Source organism: Octopus sinensis, linkage group LG11 (assembly GCF_006345805.1).
Source record: "Octopus sinensis linkage group LG11, ASM634580v1, whole genome shotgun sequence".
Taxonomy (NCBI): domain Eukaryota; kingdom Metazoa; phylum Mollusca; class Cephalopoda; order Octopoda; family Octopodidae; genus Octopus; species Octopus sinensis.
In genome coordinates, this window is record NC_043007.1 from 39219294 (window position 1) to 39239090 (window position 19797).

Here is a 19797-nt window from a genome sequence, read left to right on the forward strand (position 1 = left end):
GACATAGAACAAGCAAATGATATCATATGACATAGAACAAGCATGGGTAAACTTTTTCAAGAACCTAACCAAATGAGATATGGTTCAATTTCTTTATTGCCCACAGGGGGCTAAACATAGAGGAGACAAACAAGGACAAAGGGATTAAGTCGATTACATCGACCCCAGTGCGTAACTGGTACTTATTTAATCGACCGAAAGGATGAAAGGCAAAGTCGTTACTATGCAAAGTGACATTTATATAGTGTGACACCACAGTGATGCAACACTGTGATATGGCAGAGTGACCTCACAATGTGACATGATGTGAAGTGACATGTAGTGATATGACATGAAGTGACATGACATTATGACACCAGTGTTATTTGGTGTAGCATTATACAGTGTAACATGACATCGAATGACAATATATAGTGTGACATAATGGGGAGTGACACCGTATACTGTAACAGGGAGCAGTATCACATGGTACAAAATGCCTTTAATAAACATTAATGAAATATCTACAAAACGTCACACACACACACATATGTACATGCACACATGTACACACATTATGTATATAATTTAAAATTTATGTGTTGGGTATGTCCCTAGTAGTATTCCAAAAAGGCACACTCACTGCCTATGGCTACTTGGCATCATCCACAATAATTGCACAATCGGTGCTGGATCGACATCAGGAATTCCTCGGTGTATGTTGAGTATAACAGAAACGTTTCTGTTTATGGACATTAAACGATGACGATGTTGTGTCTGGGGAGAGACATTCTCTTTAAGTGCCTTATTGATTACAGGTTTCCACACATTTACTTATTTTTACTAAAATTTTCATTGTAACTTGCAACCTTTTCAATAGTCATTGACCCAGTGAGTGTGTTAAATTAATAAGGTACTAAAAGAAAATGACTTTCCCTAGACACAATAAAATATGCCTCATCATCATCATCGTTTAACGTCCGTTTTCCATGCTAGCATGGGTTGGACGGTTCGACTGAGGTCTGGGAAGCCAGGGGCTGCACCAGGCTCCAGTCTGATCTGGCAGCACCTCAACACATGAATTTACAAAAAGAAGCTTGCAAACAAAATTCAAAAATGAAAATTTTTTAAATCCTCCCCAGTCCCATATGTTGGGCATATACAACTTTCATCATAATGTCAAAAGCACCTAACATACATGCAAGCAAACACAAACATCTATATAATCACATACTAATGCCTTCAATTTTCAAATGTGAGCACAAGCATACAGAAGCAATCACACTGACACAAACACACTAATGTACAAACACATACAGCGACATGCACAAATAGATTCACATCATCATTACCATCATCATCATCATTACCATCATCATCATCATTATTGTTGTCATCTCACAACTGCTCTTTTATGCTAGCCATGTGTTGGATGGATAACCTGAGACAGCTGTTTCATGGTCGGGTGCCTTTACCAACCCATTTTAGTTGCCTCTTTTGACATACAGGGACATAGAGTGCCTCCTCAAAAACCAAGATACACACAATGTTCCCTGATCCTAATCTCAAATGTGCATGACATATGAGGGGGTGCTGAAAAGTTCCTAACTTTAAGGGGTATCATGAAAAGCCTGGTTGGAGGCCCAAACTTCTGAGTCCTTTTACAGGGCTTAGAGAAACTGAGGGATCACTGTAATAAGTGTGTGAATCTGAGAGAGGAATATGTTGAATAAAATCATAATTAACTGATCCTCCTGTATTTTCTTTTAACTAAAGCAAGGAATTTTACAGCCCCTCCCTCCACCATACATAATATATAGAGATATACAAACATATTCACATACATACAGGCAAAGTGGCCAAGCTTCTTCTGAGTGTTGGGCTTCACAGAAGCAATGACCAAGACCAATGGCATTATGTTGTGCTTAAGAAGGCCCATCAAGCTGAGCAAAATTTCAGTCATGGCAGATACCAGTGTCATGCAAATGGCACATAAAAGCATTATACCCTTGGAGTTGTTGGTGTCAGGAAGGGCAAACCATAGGAAACCATGCTAAATCAGACTGGATCCTGGTGCAGCCTTCAAGCATGCCAGCCCAGTCAAACCGTCCAACTCATGCCAGCATGGGCAACGGATGCTAAATGATGATGATGATACGCATACAGAGAAATACAAAGACATGTACAAACCCACTGGCACACATATAAAAAAAAACTGCCATTCTGTTGGTTATGATGACAAGGGTTCCAGTTTGTCTGATCAATGGAACAGCCTGCTCATGAAATTAAGGTGCACGTGGCTGAGTACCCTCACAGACACATGTATCCTTAACATAGTTCTCAGGGAGATTTAGCGTGACACAGAATGTGGCAAGGCTAGCCCTTTTGAATTACAGGTTCCACTCATTTTTGCCAGCTGGGTGGGCTGGAACAACGTGAAATAAAGTGCCTTGCTCAAGGGCACAACAGGTCACCAAGAATTGAACTCATGACCTTATGATCATGAGCTGAATACCCTAACCACTAAGCCATGTGCCTGAACAACATATATATATATATATACTATTTCTTTACTACCCACAAGGGGCTAAACACAGAGTGGACAAACAAGGCCAGACAAATGGATTAAGTTGATTATATTGACCCCAGTGCGTAACTGGTACTAATTTAATTGACCTCGAAAGGATGAAAGGGAAAGTTGACCTCGGCGGAATTTGAACTCAGAACGTAACAATGGGAAAAATACTGCTAAACATTTCGCCCGGCGTACTAACAACTCTGCCAGCTCCCCGTGTATATATATATATATATATATATATATATATACACCCACTACACTCACGGAGTGGTTGGCGTTAGGAAGGGCATCCAGCTGTAGAAACACTGCCAGATCTGACTGGGCCTGACGAAGCCTTCCAGCTTCACAGACCCCAGTTGAACCGTCCAACCCATGCTAGCATGGAAAGCGGACGCTAAATGATGATGATGATGATATATATATACATATGTATGTATATAAATATATATATATATATATACATATGTATGTATGATGATGATGATGATGATATATATATATATATATATATATATATATATATATATATATACATACACACACACTAAACACAACAATAAACAATTACCCGCTGTTCAGTTCTAGCATTTGGGGCTGAAGCGACAGCCGGAACAGCAGCAGCAGCGGCTGTGGCAGGCTTCGGCAGTTGCACGGTAGATGGTGGAGTAGTAGCCATTGGCTTTGAGGGGAGAGGAGTCACTGGTGGTGGTGTGCTTGGTATAGGTCCAGCAGCCGCTGCAGCTGGTGGAGGTGGTGGTGGTGAAGTCTCGGCAGCAGCAGCGGCAGGTGGTGGCGCCGGTGCTGCAGCAGCACTTGGTGCAGCTCCACCAGCTGTAAAATAAAACAAATTAATTAAAAGTAATTTAAGAATAATGAATTTTTTTTATTAAAAAAAAAAGGGAAAAATAAGTTGCTACCAAGCCCACAAATCTGAAGAGGAATTTGCAGTTTACTGAATTGTTTTCATCCCCAATATATGACTGGTAGAGCAATATGTTTTCTCAAACATCAGAAGAGATGGGCATTTGCTCCTATAGGATTTGAATTTGGACAAGTTTTTAAAGGTGAGCAAAACTAAATATTCGAGGGGAATCAATATTAACAGAGGCATATTGGTTAAAATTGTCAACATTAACAGAAGCACGTGGTTATAAGAGTCAACATTTAAGAAATAGTTGGTGATAAGAGTCACCATTTAGGAAATATGTGGTGATAAGAGTCAATGCTAATAGAGGCATGTGATTATGAGATTCAACATTTTGCCATACCCCATATCGAAAAAAACGCATTTGGTCAAATTTGGACATACGGCAGTTTAACAGAATAGCAATGATATATACACAATAATAAAAACAGGAAAAGCATTAATTTCACAGATAGACCATAATATAATTACTTTCAACAGCTGTTTCATTAGGAATAAACATTATTAATTCTATGGTTATGTAATTAAGATACCTAATTAGTATAAATTAGTTAAAATTAAATTTAAAGCAATCTTAAATGAGGATGATGATGTTTCTAGCCCAAATGAACATCCCAGACCATCAGGAATACAAGTCTGTGCTAGCTATAAACTGTTGCTGATTTAAATACAAGTACATTGGATTTATTACAATGTTATATCAGGTTGGAATTAGTTTAATGACCTATTATAAATTACCATGTATACATATATATTTTTATTGTTTTATACATCATCCCTTTTCAGCATATATATATATATATGTACACACACACACACACACACACACAGAAAATGGTATGCTTGCCTGAAAGTTTAAGTTTAAACAATTTCTGTTCAGCTTCCACTTTTTCACCATCCTCAACGAAAAATTCTTCAATGACGCCTGCCACAGGTGATGGCACTGGGATGGTTGTCTGCAAATGAAGTAGACAGATGGATAATGCAATGGACTAGGAATAATAAACAAGCAACATTGAAAAAATTTACCACTATTTGGTTTAACCTTTTAGCATTTAGACCGATCGTATCCAGCCAAAATATTCTGCCTCTTTTATGTTCAAACTGGCCAGATCCAACATCTTATACCTACCCTACAGTGTCATTCTAAAAATAAACAATCACATCATCAAATTCTCAGACCTACAAAATAATCTTTTCTACTCTAGGCACAAGGCCAGCCTCAAGGTGGCAGATTCCAATTTGACACAACAAATGAAAAGTTCACTCATACACCAAGTTCATTACTTTAACCACTTGTCACACTGACTTGAGATATCACCAGCTTCTTGAACATGGTTGGGCTCTTTTGTGTTCAGAGCCAGGGAAGAGCTGAAGGCCTCTTGCAGGGAAATGTCACCTGTGACCAAGGACAAGAAACCTTAATGTCAGACATCATCAGTATGGTTGAAGTCATCTAACAAGTCTAAGGTGTCTTCAAGGACAATTCCAGCAGATTGATAAGGGCCATCGCTGATCATCTTAAGGTGGTTGATTCCACTATCAGACATGTACTACATGAGAACATCAGGTATAAATCTTATATGATGAGGAGAAGGCAGTTCATGTCCAGCAAGCTCTGTGAGACCCATGTAATTATATGACCACTACCAACATATGGGCACCTAGTTCTCCTGATTAGAACTCCTTGGACAGTTACACTAAGAGAATCGTTGTGTGTGAGAAAGGTAGCCCTATGTTGCAAAGGGATTGATACAGGTGGCCAATGGGGATGTTTTGAGACCGTCTGATCCTGGCATGTACTTACTTCTGCAGCTGCAGAATGGCCTGTTTCTTTTGTTAAACCATTTGGGTGTCTTTGATTCGCTTGTGTTTTATTTTGTTCTGGTTGCCTAGTACACCTACTGTGTGAGCGTGTGTGTGTGTCAGTTTTATGTTTAAACTCTGGATTATTCCGCAGGCGTGGTTGTGTGGTAAGAAGCTTGCTTCCTAACTGCATGGTTCCAAGGTCAGTCCCACTGCATGGCACCTTGGGTGCTTGTCTTCTGCTATAGCCTTGTGAGTGGATTTGGTAGAAAGAAACTGAAAGAAGCCTCATCACATGTGTGTGTGTGTGCGCATGTGTGTCCCTCAACAATGCTTGACAACTGGTGAAGATGTGTTTACCTTCCTGTAACTTAGCAGTTCAGCAAAAGAGATCAATAAAAGTATCAGGTTTTAAAAAAAATAATAAGTACAGGGATCAATTTAAACATAAAACTCACACACACACACACACACACACACACAGAAGGTGTACTAGGCAACCAGAACAAAATAAAACATAAGCGAATCAAAGACACCCATTCAGCTAAAACATTCTTCAAGGCGGTGCCCCAGCATGGCCACAGTCTAATGACTGAAACAAGTAAAAGATAAAAGATACCTTGTCAGTCTCGATTTCAGCAACGACATCATCAACAGCCACTGAATCACCAATTGCTGTTAAAAAACAAGAAAATCAATATAAAATGCCAAAAAAAAGAAAGAAAGAAAAAAGAAACAGTCTAGGTCATTGACTGCTTTAATCAGTATCGATTACTTTAATCAATATTGAAAAAGATACATAAAGTAATATGGTAAGAAGAAAGTTTCAGAGAAAAGGTACATTTTTAAATGAATTAAAAAGCCCAAAAAAAATCTATGGAAAAATATTTTCTCCCCAAGAAATTTATTAATTTAACAACTAAATTTTTCCACTGGTAACTAATTTTGTTTTTAGTGTATATTTTTTTTATTGTCCAGCATAAGTGTTTGACACAGCTTTTGCATGTGTGTGCGAGTGTATGTGTGTGTGAGAGAGAGAGAAAGAGAGAAAGAGAGTGGGAAGGAAAAATAACAAGAGAGAGAAAGAGAAAGATACACATGGAGAGAGAGGAAGAGGAAAATACAGAAAGATGGATAAAGAGAGAAAGATAGATAGGTAGATAGATACAGAGGGGGAGGAGGAAAAGGAAAATGTGGAAAGATAAGTAAAGAGAGGGAGTCACACAGATATATATGTGTATATATATACATACATATATATATATATACATATATATATACATATATATATATATAAAGAGAGAGAGCGAGAGAATGTGATTTTAAATTGTTACATTAATGATGGTTCTAGAGATGAAGTTTGTTTAATCAAAAAAGAAAAACACACGCATACATAAACACAAACACTGACACACGTGCATACGCCAACACACTCGCATACAGCAATATATACGAGAAAGCACAAACATTAATGAACAATATAAGCAAATATCGGTCAGAAGAACATCTTCACCTTTGACCCAGACAATGTCGCCTTCAGTAACAGATTCTGCAAAATGTGGAGTCAGAACAATATGGAAGTCGTCAACTGAAATATAAAGAGAAAGAGAGAAAGAATTAGTATAAATGAAGGAAAGGTTTGACTTCTTCACATTACCATATACACTTCTCATACTAACTGGTGCTCCATCGGTTATGATGACAAGTGTTACAGATGATCTGATCAACAGAACAGCCTACTCGTGGGATTAACATGCAGGCGGTTGAGCACTTCACAGACATGTATACCTATTTCTTTACTACCCACAAGGAGCTAAACACAGAGAGGACAAATAAGGACAGACAAACGGATTAAGTCGATTATATCGACCCCAGTGAGTAACTGGTACTTATTTAATCGACCCCGAAAGGATGAAAGGCAAATTTGAACTCAGAACGTAACGGCAGACGAAATACCTATTTCTTTACTACCCACAAGGGGCTAAACACAGAGAAGACAAATAAGGACAGACAAATGGATTAAGTCGATTATTTCGACCCCAGTGAGTAACTGGTACTTATTTAATCGACCCCGAAAGGATGAAAGGCAAAGTCGACCTCAGCAGAATTTGAACTCAAAACATAGCAGCAGAATAAATACCGCTAAGCATTTCGCCTGGCATGCTAACGTTTCTGCCAGCTCTCCGCCTTACAGATATGTATACCCTTAATGTAGTTCTGAGGGAGATTCAATGTGAAACAGAATATGACAAGGTTGGCTCTTTGAAATACAGGTACTACTCATTTCTGTACATGGTGCATGGTTCAGTGGTTAGAGTGTAGAGATCACAATCATGACGTAATGAGTTTGATTCCTGGATCGGGCTGTGTGTTGCTTTCTTGAGCAAGACACTTTATTTTATGTTGCTCCAGTTCACTGAGCTGCTGAAATGAATTGTGATGTCACTGGTGCCAAACTGTATAGGATCTTTTGCCTTTCCCTTAGATAACATCAGTGGCATAGAGAGATGGGTCTGGTATGCATGGATGACTGCTGGTCTTCCATAAACAACCATGTCTGGACTTGTGCCTCGGAGGGGAACTTTCTACATGCAATCCCATGGCCATTCATGACAGAAGGGGTTCTATTTTACTCAGTTCTGCAGCTGAGTCGACTGGGGCAATGTGAAATAAAGTGCCTTGCTTAAAGACACAATGTGCCACCAGGAATTGAACTCATGATCTTACCATCATGAACTGAATATCCTAACCAACAAGCCATGTGCTTTCACACTTCTCATAGAAACACCCGCATAATCTCACAATCACTGGTATCATCAAAAAGCAGAGTGATCATTCATGTGGCTGTTTTTCTGATAGCAATAGCAACCAAATCTTTCTAATCACACTGTATTGTCTAAGAAAAGGAAGGACACACTGGATTATGTAGCCTTTGACATTGATAGACTGTGTCCGAAATACTGATGGATAGTGATGGGTGAAACACCATCGATCCTATCTCTGATTAATCAGGAATGTTAAGGGACTAAACATTAACAACAATGAAAGGAGTTTCAGTGTGAATAGTCTTTAAACCCCCCCCCCCCAAAAAAAAACAAAGAAAAACCCCCCAAAACCAGCACATGGCATAATGCAGCAATGTAGTTCTAGATACACAATGTCATGGTTAAAACACCTTTAATTTACCCATAAAAAGAAGTCCGCATTACTACACTGAAGTAAAAGTAAATAATATTGATACTTTAGACAAGTTGGCCCTTTGTCAAGGTAAACTTAAGAGAACATAATTGTGCTGCATTTATAAATCTTCTTTACTTATGTTTACCTTACTTCAGTGCAGGTCTGCTTGTTTCAATGATGTGATTATGTTGATGATGGGCCGAAACACAGAGATATTATTACATGTAAGATATGATGTAGGTGTGACTTAGACTTAGGTTTGTCATAAGCCTTATGGCATATAAATGATTGAGGTTAAAACACACCCCACTGAATAGGATGCCAGTCTGTTGCAAGGATAACTTCCCAGCTATTGCAGGAAATCATTTACAGGTGGGGGTGGGGGTGAAGCAGCATGAAACAAAGTGTTTTGCTCAACAAGAACAGAACTTACTGCCCAATCCAGGAATCGAAATCACAATGTTATGATAATGAGCATTGCAGCACCCTAACCACTAGGCCACACTGTTTTTGGTATACATGTGGGACATGGGTGAAATTTACAACCCCAATCCCTACCACCAGCATCAAAAGTGAGCCATTATAAAAAGCTGTTGGTGTTTAGTTTAGGAAGTCCCTTTTTGGCTTGGAATTTTGCTGTTGTAGATGATACTTTTTTTAAGTGAATCACCATTTTGTCTACTAGTCTTACTTCTCCACTACAGATAAAAATCTGTAAATTCTAGTGACAACTAGAATTCCAGAATTCCATGGCCAATGTAAACCTAGAATATGGAGGAGATAAAAAAAAATAGATAAATCCAAACATTAGGAAATTAACCTGGATTTGTACCATTTCTGCTACCAGTTGATTAATGTTTTTGCTCATAATGATTCCTCAAATTGCTACAATTTCAATAACTTCTTTGGTAGCTGTGCCATCAAGTTTACCAAATATTGATAATATGAGGTAATAAGCATTTTAAATGTAGGCACAAGGCCAGAAATTGGGGGTGGGAAGGGAAGAATTTGTTGATTACATCAACTCCAGTACCTGACTGGTACTTATTTTAATGAGCCCAAGGGGGCAAAAAGTGAAGCTGACCTCAGCAGAATTAGAACTCAGAAGAAATGCCCTAACAATTCTACCAGTTCACTGCCTAAATGATAATAACAATAATCCTTTCTTTTATTTTCCAAATTTTAGAAGGCGGGTCTAGTCAATTACATAGACCCCAGGACTCAACTGGTACTTATTTTTATTGATCCCAAAATACTGAAAGGCAAAGTCAGCCTTGGTGGAATTTGAACTCAGAATGTAAAGCCAAAAGAAAAGCTGCTAAACATTTTGTCCAATGTGCCAACAATTCCACCAGCTTGCTGCCATAAGTGACTTGCATCAGCTGGGAAATGAACCTGGGTGCCTACATGACAGATGAGCATTTTACTATTGAAAGACTGATGCTGAATAACAACAATAACAATAACAACAATAATAATAATAATAATAATAATAATGATAATTGGTGTGTTGAGAATGATAAAGAAGGGAGCTGAGAAGTATATAAAGTAACTCCCTGGTAACTCCAATCTCCGTGAACAACAAAAGATAACTTTGATGGATACAGCCCATATACTATGGAAAGCAGTCTCCATCTAAAACAGAATAAATCTGGTGATAATTTTAGCATGCATAAGCAAAACAAAGTAGCCCTTGCTACTTTTGGCCTCCACAGGAACCCCCAGTACTAAGACAGCTGAAATAAAGTTATAATGAAAAGAAACCGTAAATAATAATAATAATGATGGGGAGGGAGACCCATCCCCCTTCAGTCATGAATAACCATGGGATTGCACCTAGAAAGTTACCCTCTGAGGTACAAGTCTGGGCAAGGTTGTTTATGGAAGGCCAGCAGTTGCCCATGCATACCAGCCTCCCCTCTCCACACCACTGATGTTATCCAAGGGAAAGACAAAGGCCAATACAGCTTGGCACCAGTGATGTCGCAACTCATTTCCACAGTTGAGTTAACTGGAGCAATGTGAAATAAAGTGTCTTGATTACACAACATGCAGCCCGGTCCGGGAATCAAACTCATAACCTCACGATCGTAAGCTCTATGCTCTAACCATAGAGACATGCCCCTTCACTAACAACAATCCCTGTTTAATATAGACACAAGGTCTGAAATTTTGTGTGCGTGTGGGAGGGATAGTTGAGATTACACTGTCGCCAATGCTCAGCTGGCACTTATTTCATCAACCTCAAAGAGATGAAAAACAAAGCTGACCTTGGTTGAATTAATAATAATAATAATAATAATAGTGCGACTGTTATTGAATGAACAATATTTTGACACTTCGTGTGTCTTCCACAAGTTCAAAATAATCGTCTCAATCTACTTCATTTTGGTAGGAGTAACATCAATCCTTAAATATTACAAAATGTGAAGTAGATTGAGATGATTATTTTGGACTTGTGGAAGACACATGAAGCGTCAAAATATTGATCATTCGATAACAGTCGCACTCTTCTTATTGTTCCTTTACCTTCGGGAGGAATAACGTCAATCCTTAAATATTATTAATAATAATAATAACAATAATAATAATAATTCTTTCAAAATTTTGGCACAAGGTCAACAATTTTGAGAGGAAAAGGCAAGTCAATTACATTGACGCCAATACTTGACTGGTACCTAACTCAATCAACTCTAGTGGGATGAATTTTTTCGATGCAATTCTGCCAACTTGCCATAATAATAATAATAATAATAATAATAATGATAATAATAATAATAATAATAATAATGATGATGATGATGATAATAAAATAATAATAATAATAATAATAATAATAATAATGGTAACAAAAACAACAACCACAACAATAATAACAACAACAATCCTTTCTACAATAGGCACAAGGCCTGAAATTGGGTGGAAGGGGACAGTCGGTTACATCAACCCCAGTGTCTCACTGGTACTTAATTTATCGACCCTGAAAGGTTAAGTCAACATAGGTGGAATCTGAACTTGGAATGTAAAGGCAGATGGAATAATGCTAAGCGTTTTTGTCTAGCATGCTAATGATTCTGTCAGGTCACTGCCTTTATAATAATAATTATAATAATAATAATAATAATAATAATAATAATATTAATAATAATATAATAATAATAATAATAATAATAATTTGATTACTATTTCTAACATATGTAAAAGGCTACAAATTGGGGAGGGAGGATTAGCTAATTAGATTGACTTGAGGCAGGAAGAAGGCCAAACGTGGCCTCCAAATCTCATTTGTTTATACACATACATACACACTACATATACATCACAAAGAGCACACACACACATACACTTACCTTATGCACATAACATATATTGTAAATGACGCATATACATCACAAACACGACACCCCCACCAACTTCTGGCACACCTTACTCATCAGTAAAAGAGTTAAACCAATGAAAATTTCAAGAACCTGATTGAAGTCACATCATCCAGGTGTTGTGTCACAAGAGAGGGGAGCAGGAGGAGGGTAGGTAAGTAGGTAGAAATGATGGACTACCACCTCCCCGCTCCTTCCACCTGCCTCGTCTCCACACCGACCCTCACCCCTCACCGGAAAGATCTGTTTTGTTTTGACAGACTTTTCAAGATATTCAAGGGCAACACACACACACACACACACACACACACACAGAAATACATACACACATGGACAGACACAGGGCTACATGGACACACAGACACACACACACTCAACATTATTCCTATGTCATTTATGTTTCAGCATATGAAAAATTCTTTCTTCAAACACCATAAATATAAACCACACACACACACACACACACACACACACACTCACTCACACTCACTCTCACACACACTCACTCACACTCACTCACTCACACACACACACACATTCCAGTCATTAAGACAGCAAGGAAATTCTCCATTTTTTACATACACATGTAAACACAAACACATGCATCTCAAGAAATACATAAACACTTTAAATACATAGGTACACAATACTCACTCACTCATTTTTCTTTCTCTTCCCTCGTCTCTCTCTCTCTCTCTACACACACACACACAAATGCAGATATACAAATACATACACATCAACACACAAATTATATATATACATATACATATATATATATGCATATCATATATATATATATATACATATTATATACATATACATATCATACACACACACACACATATATATATATACACATACACACACAAATATATACACAACAAAGTTGGTTTGTGTAACTAACATTTTTGAAATGAAAACAAAATTCTTTGTTGACGGATTTCCATCAATAATTATATCTGTGAGTCACAAACATCACTCCCTCCCTCCTTCCCCTCTCTCACACACACATGTACCACACACACACACACCCTTCCCTCTTTCCCCTCTCTCTCTCTTTCTCACACACACACATACACACACACACACAATCTACAGTCTCTATACTTTGGACATACGTGAGAAATCGTTGACACCACTGTAATGGTGATTGGCCTTTTTGCGTTGGTATTGATCTTAAACCCCAGGCCACAGTCTGACCAAGCAAACCTAACAACATGAAAGGCCTTTCCACGTGTGACTATTCCATCTATTTCATACCAGCAGAAAACTGAAGACTATGTTATACAATTTCTCCTTTCCAGCTTTTATTTTTCAGTCTTGCGATGGACACAGGCATGGATGAGTGGTATAAAGTTAGCTTCCCAACCTCAGGGTTCTGAGTACAATCCCACAGTGTAGCGACTTGGGTAAGTGAATCTGAAACTGTGTGGGAGCCCTTCATGTATGTGTGTGTGTGTATATATATATATATATATATATAGGCGCAGGAGTGGCTGTGTGGTAAGTAGCTTGCTTACCAACCACATGGTTCTGGGTTCAGTGCCACTGCGTGACACCTTGGGCAAGTGTCTTCTACTATAGCCTCGGGCCAACCAAAGCCTTGTGAATGGATTTGGTAGACGGAAACTGAAAGAAGCCCGTCGTATACATGTATATATATATATATATATGTGTGTGTGTGTGCGTGTATGTTTGTGTGTCTGTGTTTGTCCCCCTAACATTGCTTGACAACCGATGCTGGTGTGTTATGTCGCCGTCATTTAGCAGTTCGGCAAAAGAGACCGATAGAATAAGTACTGGGCTTACAAAGAATAAGTCCCGGGGTCGAGTTGCTCGATTAAAGGCGGTGCTCCAGCATGGCCGCAGTCAAATGACTGAAACAAGTAAAAGAGTAAAAGAGTATATATATATATATATATATATACACGGCAAAAGAGACCAAGAGAATAAGTACTAGGCTTACAAAGAGTAAGTCCTGGGGTCGATTTGCTCGACTAAAGGCGGTGCTCCAGCATGGCCACAGTCAAATGACTGAAACAAGTAAAAGAGTAAAAGATAAAAGAGAATTTTAATCGGGCAGATTTTCTAAGATTGGATGCCCTTCTTGTTTCCAAGCACGGTAACATTTCTACACGACCAGGCATGTTTTTGTAAAACACTGGAAATGAACAACACGTTTACAACAATCATGCGATGTCATGACAAGGAGACACGAGCACACACAATAGGCTTCTTTCAGTTTCCACCTAATCCACTTACAAGGCTTTGGTCAACTGAGATTATAGTAGAACTGTGAGTAGTGGTAGCATAGAAAAATTGACAAGTGTTTTTATCTTTTGTTTTTCTTTTAGTTTGCATTGCTAATCACACGAATTAGTTGAGTTACTAGGGCATAATGTAAGATGAACTGTGGTATTTATTCTGGACCCTTTGTGTGGACCTTGAGCAAGCATCCTCTACTTATAGACCCAGAACCATCCAATATTTTCTGAGTGAATTTCATAGACAGGGAGTGTGTGGCAGCCCATTGTGTGTGTGTGTGTGTGTATGTGTGAGAGCATGCAGGTGGTGCTGGTTTGTTTACATCCCTATAACCTAGCAGTTCTGGAAAAAACAAAAAAAACAAAAAGAAAACAACCAACAGAATATGTACCAGATTTCAGATAAATACTGGGTGGGGGTGATTCGATCAACTAAACACTTTTAATCCTTTAGCATTCAGATTTCTCTGTCAAATTTAATGCTTACTTATCCATACTGTTTTGAATCCAGCATATATTATCTTGTGGCTTTTAATATTTCAGTGGTGTGATTGTTTACTTTTAGAATGACATTGTATGATTGATGTGAGAGGCTGGATCTGGCCAGTTTGAACATAAAAAGGTAGGATATTTGGGCCTGATATGACCAGCTTGAATGCTAAAGGATTGAAGTGGTGCTCCAGCATGGCTGAAGTTCAATGAATCAGGTAAAAGAATAACCATCTACTTCTCTATCTATATAACGCATGCTCATAAACATCAGGATGCTGAACCTTTCATATGAGATGACAAAGGGTCGAAATGCCAGGTGCCTTACCATACTCAAGAAGACCCGTAATCCGCGACAGAAGTGTTAAGATCGATCCTTCTGGTGGTGTAAAAAACACATGGCAGTGTCATATAAAAGCACTTGTGTGGTGCCATATAAGAACACCTGTGCAGTGCCATAGAAAACATTTGTGTGGTGCCACATAAAAACACCTTTCCAGTGCCATGTAAAAGCACCCAGCACACACTGCAAAGTGGTTGGCATTTGGAGGGGCATCCAGCTGCAGAAACCATGCCAAATCAGACTGGAGCCTGGTGCAGCTCCACAGCTTACCAGCTCTGGTCAAAGCATCCAACCCATGCCAGCATGGACAACGGACATTAAATGATGATGATGATATATAATTAAAACTATGATGAACAGTGGTTATATATAAAATGTATAATTAATACACACGCATTATCTATCTACAGATAGTCAGAGAGATATACTTTAGCCTGTTTCAGTTACTGGACTTTTTCAAGGTGGTGCTCCACACTGGGGTACTACTTTAAAAGTGTTCATTGATCAAATCAACTCCAGTATCTATTTGAAAGATGGTACTTTTTCTGTTGGTTCTTATATATATATATATATATATATATATAACTCATATCCATAATCTTGTCATTAACCCCTCTCTCTCTCTATGTATATATATGTATATATATAGGTGTATATATGTATGTATATATATATATATATATATATATATATATATATATATATATATATATGTATGTGTTTGTGTGTGTGTGTGTGTGTGTGTAAATATATATATAATCATACCCATAGAAGTGTCATTAACCTACTCTCTCTCTGTTTATACACACACACATACATACAATGCAGTTCATTCAACTGTGAAATGAATCTCATCTCTTGTATTCGTCACCACCACCACCACCACCACCATTGTCAACAATGACAAACCATCTGTGCCCAACACACTTAAGACATTAGACAGATTTGCTTTTTGGGGGAAGAGTTTGCTGTTTTCTGTTGTACACTTAACAGCCAGACAAACAAACAAACACAGACAGACAGACAGATGGTAGACAAATGACTATCTCTCATCACTATTGCTATCATCTCCAAACGTTTTGGGCTTTCTACTGTCTGTTGCTGTTGTTGTTGTTCAGAGACACCTTTAACTGTTTAACCTGCCCTCCTCCCTACCATCTTGTCCATCAGTAGAAAACCACACTCAACATCTCCAATACTTTTTTTGTTGCCACCACCACCACCAGTTATATGATCCAATAAAGGGGTCTTTTACATGGTTGCTTGACTGCTAGAAACAGCAACCACATTTCCCTGAAATCACATTCTACTGTTTTAATCTACTAGCATTCAGATTACTCTGTCAAATATAATGCATATTTATTCACATTGGTTTAAATTAATCATGCATTGTTTTTCCACAAAATTGTAAAGGTTTGTTTTATGTAAGAACATGCCTTATATACTGGCAAATACAGTAAAGATTTCGGATCTTTACCTTTTGACTTACAGATTTAAAAAATAGTTTTTTGTAACTAAACACTTTCAAACTTTGGACACTGGTAGAATGTGTCATATAAAACATCTTTTACACTTAGCATCTTGAGAAACAGACAAAATACTGCTAAGTATTTCACCCAGCGTACTAATGATCCTTTATTGTTATAATGATAATAACAGAAGTGGACCTTGGTGACATTTGAACTCAGAATGCTGCTGAGCATTTTACTCAACATGCTAACAATTCTGCCAGCTCGCAGCCTTAATAGTAATACATCCATTGTTACCAACATACATCATCTCGAAAGAGTCCAGAAGCTGGCTACCCGCATGGTTCTTGGTCTCAAGCATTTGTCTTATGAAGAAAGGCTGAAGACGTGCGACCTTTATTCTCTAGAAAACTGACACCGCCGTGGTGATCTCATTCTTGCTCACAACATCATAAGCGGAAAGTGTAACCTCTCGAAAGAGCTGTTCTTCACTCCTGCTCCAGAGCATCGGCTGCGGGGTCACTCTGAAAAGCTCTATCTGCGACGATTTCATCTCAGTCGAAGGAGAGGGGCTTTCTCCGTCTGGGTTGCGGATCCGTGGAATAAGCTGCCGGACAAGATAGTGAAGATGCCGACGACCGCTCGGTTCAGAGTCTCTCTTGACCAGAAATGGCCTGAACTCTTTGCATGACCACCCTCCCTGTACATAACTCCTTTACCCGCTACATGGCCTTGCTTTTTGCTTTTTGAGCCAAAAACTTAACTTAACTTAACATCCAGCTTCCATATGGACATGAGTTGGGCAGGTTGTTAGAGTACAAGTTTTAACTGATTCTTAGTTACCACTCTCCAAGATGAGTTGGAGGAGTTGGTCTTGTTTATTTCATATTGTGTTTTGGTTTCTGCAGTCAGGAAATGCCCTTCCCACTATCAATCACTTTACAAGAGTGGATGCATGTTATTGTGACACTAGTAGTACTACGTACGTACGTGCGTGCGTGCGTGGTGTGTGTGTGTGTGTGTGATGCGATAAGAGACAAGTAGCAACATCTTGGTAGTTAGTCTTAAACAGTTGTCAGTTGAGCACAGTATTCTTGCTAGACTTCAGCCTTCAACACCAGACCTATGACAGATGTCTATGGAGACTGGTGAGGGTAGGAATGGAGAAAGGAAGGACGTAGTAGGTTGAGAGGAATGGAGGTGAGAGACAGAGTGGTAGAGTAAATGAGTGTATTGTAAGATTGAGAGAGCAGACTGTCTGTACACTGAGTGAAAGAGAGAATGTGCTAGAGAGGGGATGCTAGAGAGAGAAAAAGGGAATGCTAGAGGGAGGGAGAGAGAGAGGGGGAGAGAGAGAGAGAGAGAGAGGATGCTAGAGCAGGGTTGGCCAACCTGAGGCCTGACGGTCACATGTGGCCTGCTTGAAATGGGTTTATTTAAATAAACATTTAAAAATTTTTTATCAAAAATTAAAGATTGTAATGAAAGTAAAAAAGAAAGATATTACTGTTTTTGCAACGGGCACGTAAAAAGCACCCACTACACTCACGGAGTGGTTGGCGTTAGGAAGGGCATCCAGCTGTAGAAACACCGCCAGATCAGACTGGGCCTGGCGCAGCCTTCTGGCTTCCCAGACCCTAGTTGAACCGTCCAACCCACGCTAGCATGGAAAACGGACGTTAAACTATGATGATGATGATGATGATGAATATTTCATGTCGAATCAACGATCATTCAATCATTATTGTAATAATAGCATGAGAAAACGAAATGCTTTCAACTCTGTCAGTATACAAGCGGCCCTCAAACTTTCAGTGATTGAAGTGCCCCCCTCCCCCCGCAATGTAATTTGAGTTGACCACGCATGAGAGAGGGAGAGGAAGGATGGAGAGGGAGAGGAAGGATGGAGAGGGAGAACAAGGAGGGAGAGTGAGAGAGAGAAAAAGAGAGATAGATAGAGAACAAAAAGTGAGTTGAGAGAGTAGGAGAATAAAGATGAGTAGGAGGGAGGGCGAAAGACAAACAGACAAAGTAATTGCTTTTGTTTATAATTGAATTAATTTTGAAAATGAAGAAGAATTTAGTAAAATAACCGTCATTGTTAAACTGATGTTTGGATCATAAATTAACAGGAAGTTTGTATCACAAGACCAAGGACCATGTCAGGTGGTTTGGTATCAAAAGGGTTAAATACACTCAATCTTACATTTACTCTTTCCCCTCATTCACCTCTTCTCCCCACCCACCCACCCCGACTTCTCTCATATATAATGTATCACTCCCTTATTCAGTTCTTGTTGCTTTAAATCACTCTGAATCCTTACATCTATTCTTTTTCTCACCATCCAGTCACCTACTTTTGTCTCAATCTCTCTCTCTCACACACACACACACACACACACACACATCTATAGGGTGTGAGGGAGGGAAAAAAACCATGACTCAACCAAATCACACACACACACATATAGCGTGTATGTGTGTGTGTGAGTTACAAAAAAACCTGGTTATAATCCAGTTTTAACATTTAATAAAGGATTTTTTCATATTTATTCCAATCACACTATTTGGAACAATAAATGGTCACAGTCGACAGACCATGGTCATTTATTGTTCCACAGACCACATCATATTATCTGGATGAAATGTCTGTAGTGGTGGCCATTGTTGTTTTTGTTCTTTTCTTTTTTCTTTTTAATAATGTTAGATGAGAAACACGAGAGCGAATCCATTACCAACGCCACCATGATTGTCTGTCTTTCTTTCCGTGATTCTCATTTGTTATCAACATTAATGGCACCTTAGAAAATGCATTGGTCTCAACAGAACATAAGAAACTAATAATGAAAAATTGGAAAGTCCTTGATAAAGAAGTTGAAACTGCAACACACAGTTATATTTGCAATAACTCTGGTTTACAAAAGGAAGCTAACTCCCCAAATATACAATAATGATTATTATTATTGTTATTTGAAGTGGCGAGCTGGCAGAATCGTTAGCACACTGGGCAAAATGCTTAGCGGTATTTCGTCCATCACTATGTTCTGAGTTCAAATTCTGCCAAGGTTGACTTTGCCTTTCATCCTTTTGGGCACTGCAATCAATGTAATTGACTTGCCCCCTCCTCCCAAATTTTAGGTCTTGTACCTAGGGTAGAATGAAGGTGGTGAGCTGGTAGAATTGTTAGCACACCAGGCAAAATGCTTAGTGGTATTTCGTCCACTTTGATGTTCTGAGTTCAAATTCTGCCTTTCATCCTTTCAGGCTCAATAAATTAAGTATCAGTGAAACACTGGGATTGATGTAATCAACTAGTTCCCCTACCCCACAAAAAGAATTTCAGGGCTTGTGCCTTTAGTAGAAAGAATTATTATTATTATTATT

The 19797-nt window shown here is 38.6% G+C and overlaps 1 protein-coding gene across 1 annotated transcript in view; it reads right to left on the bottom strand.

Moving 5' to 3' along the window:
* Positions 1-19797, bottom strand: part of LOC115217349 (dihydrolipoyllysine-residue succinyltransferase component of 2-oxoglutarate dehydrogenase complex, mitochondrial) — a 174918-nt gene that overhangs the window by 8437 nt on the left and 146684 nt on the right. Inside the window, exons 5-8 of the mRNA XM_029787014.2 lie at positions 6802-6876; positions 5908-5963; positions 4330-4438; positions 3126-3388 (exon numbers count right to left, since the gene is read on the bottom strand). Coding sequence (XP_029642874.1) covers positions 3126-3388; positions 4330-4438; positions 5908-5963; positions 6802-6876 — 503 coding nt within the window. The remainder of the gene's footprint in view (positions 1-3125; positions 3389-4329; positions 4439-5907; positions 5964-6801; positions 6877-19797) is intronic.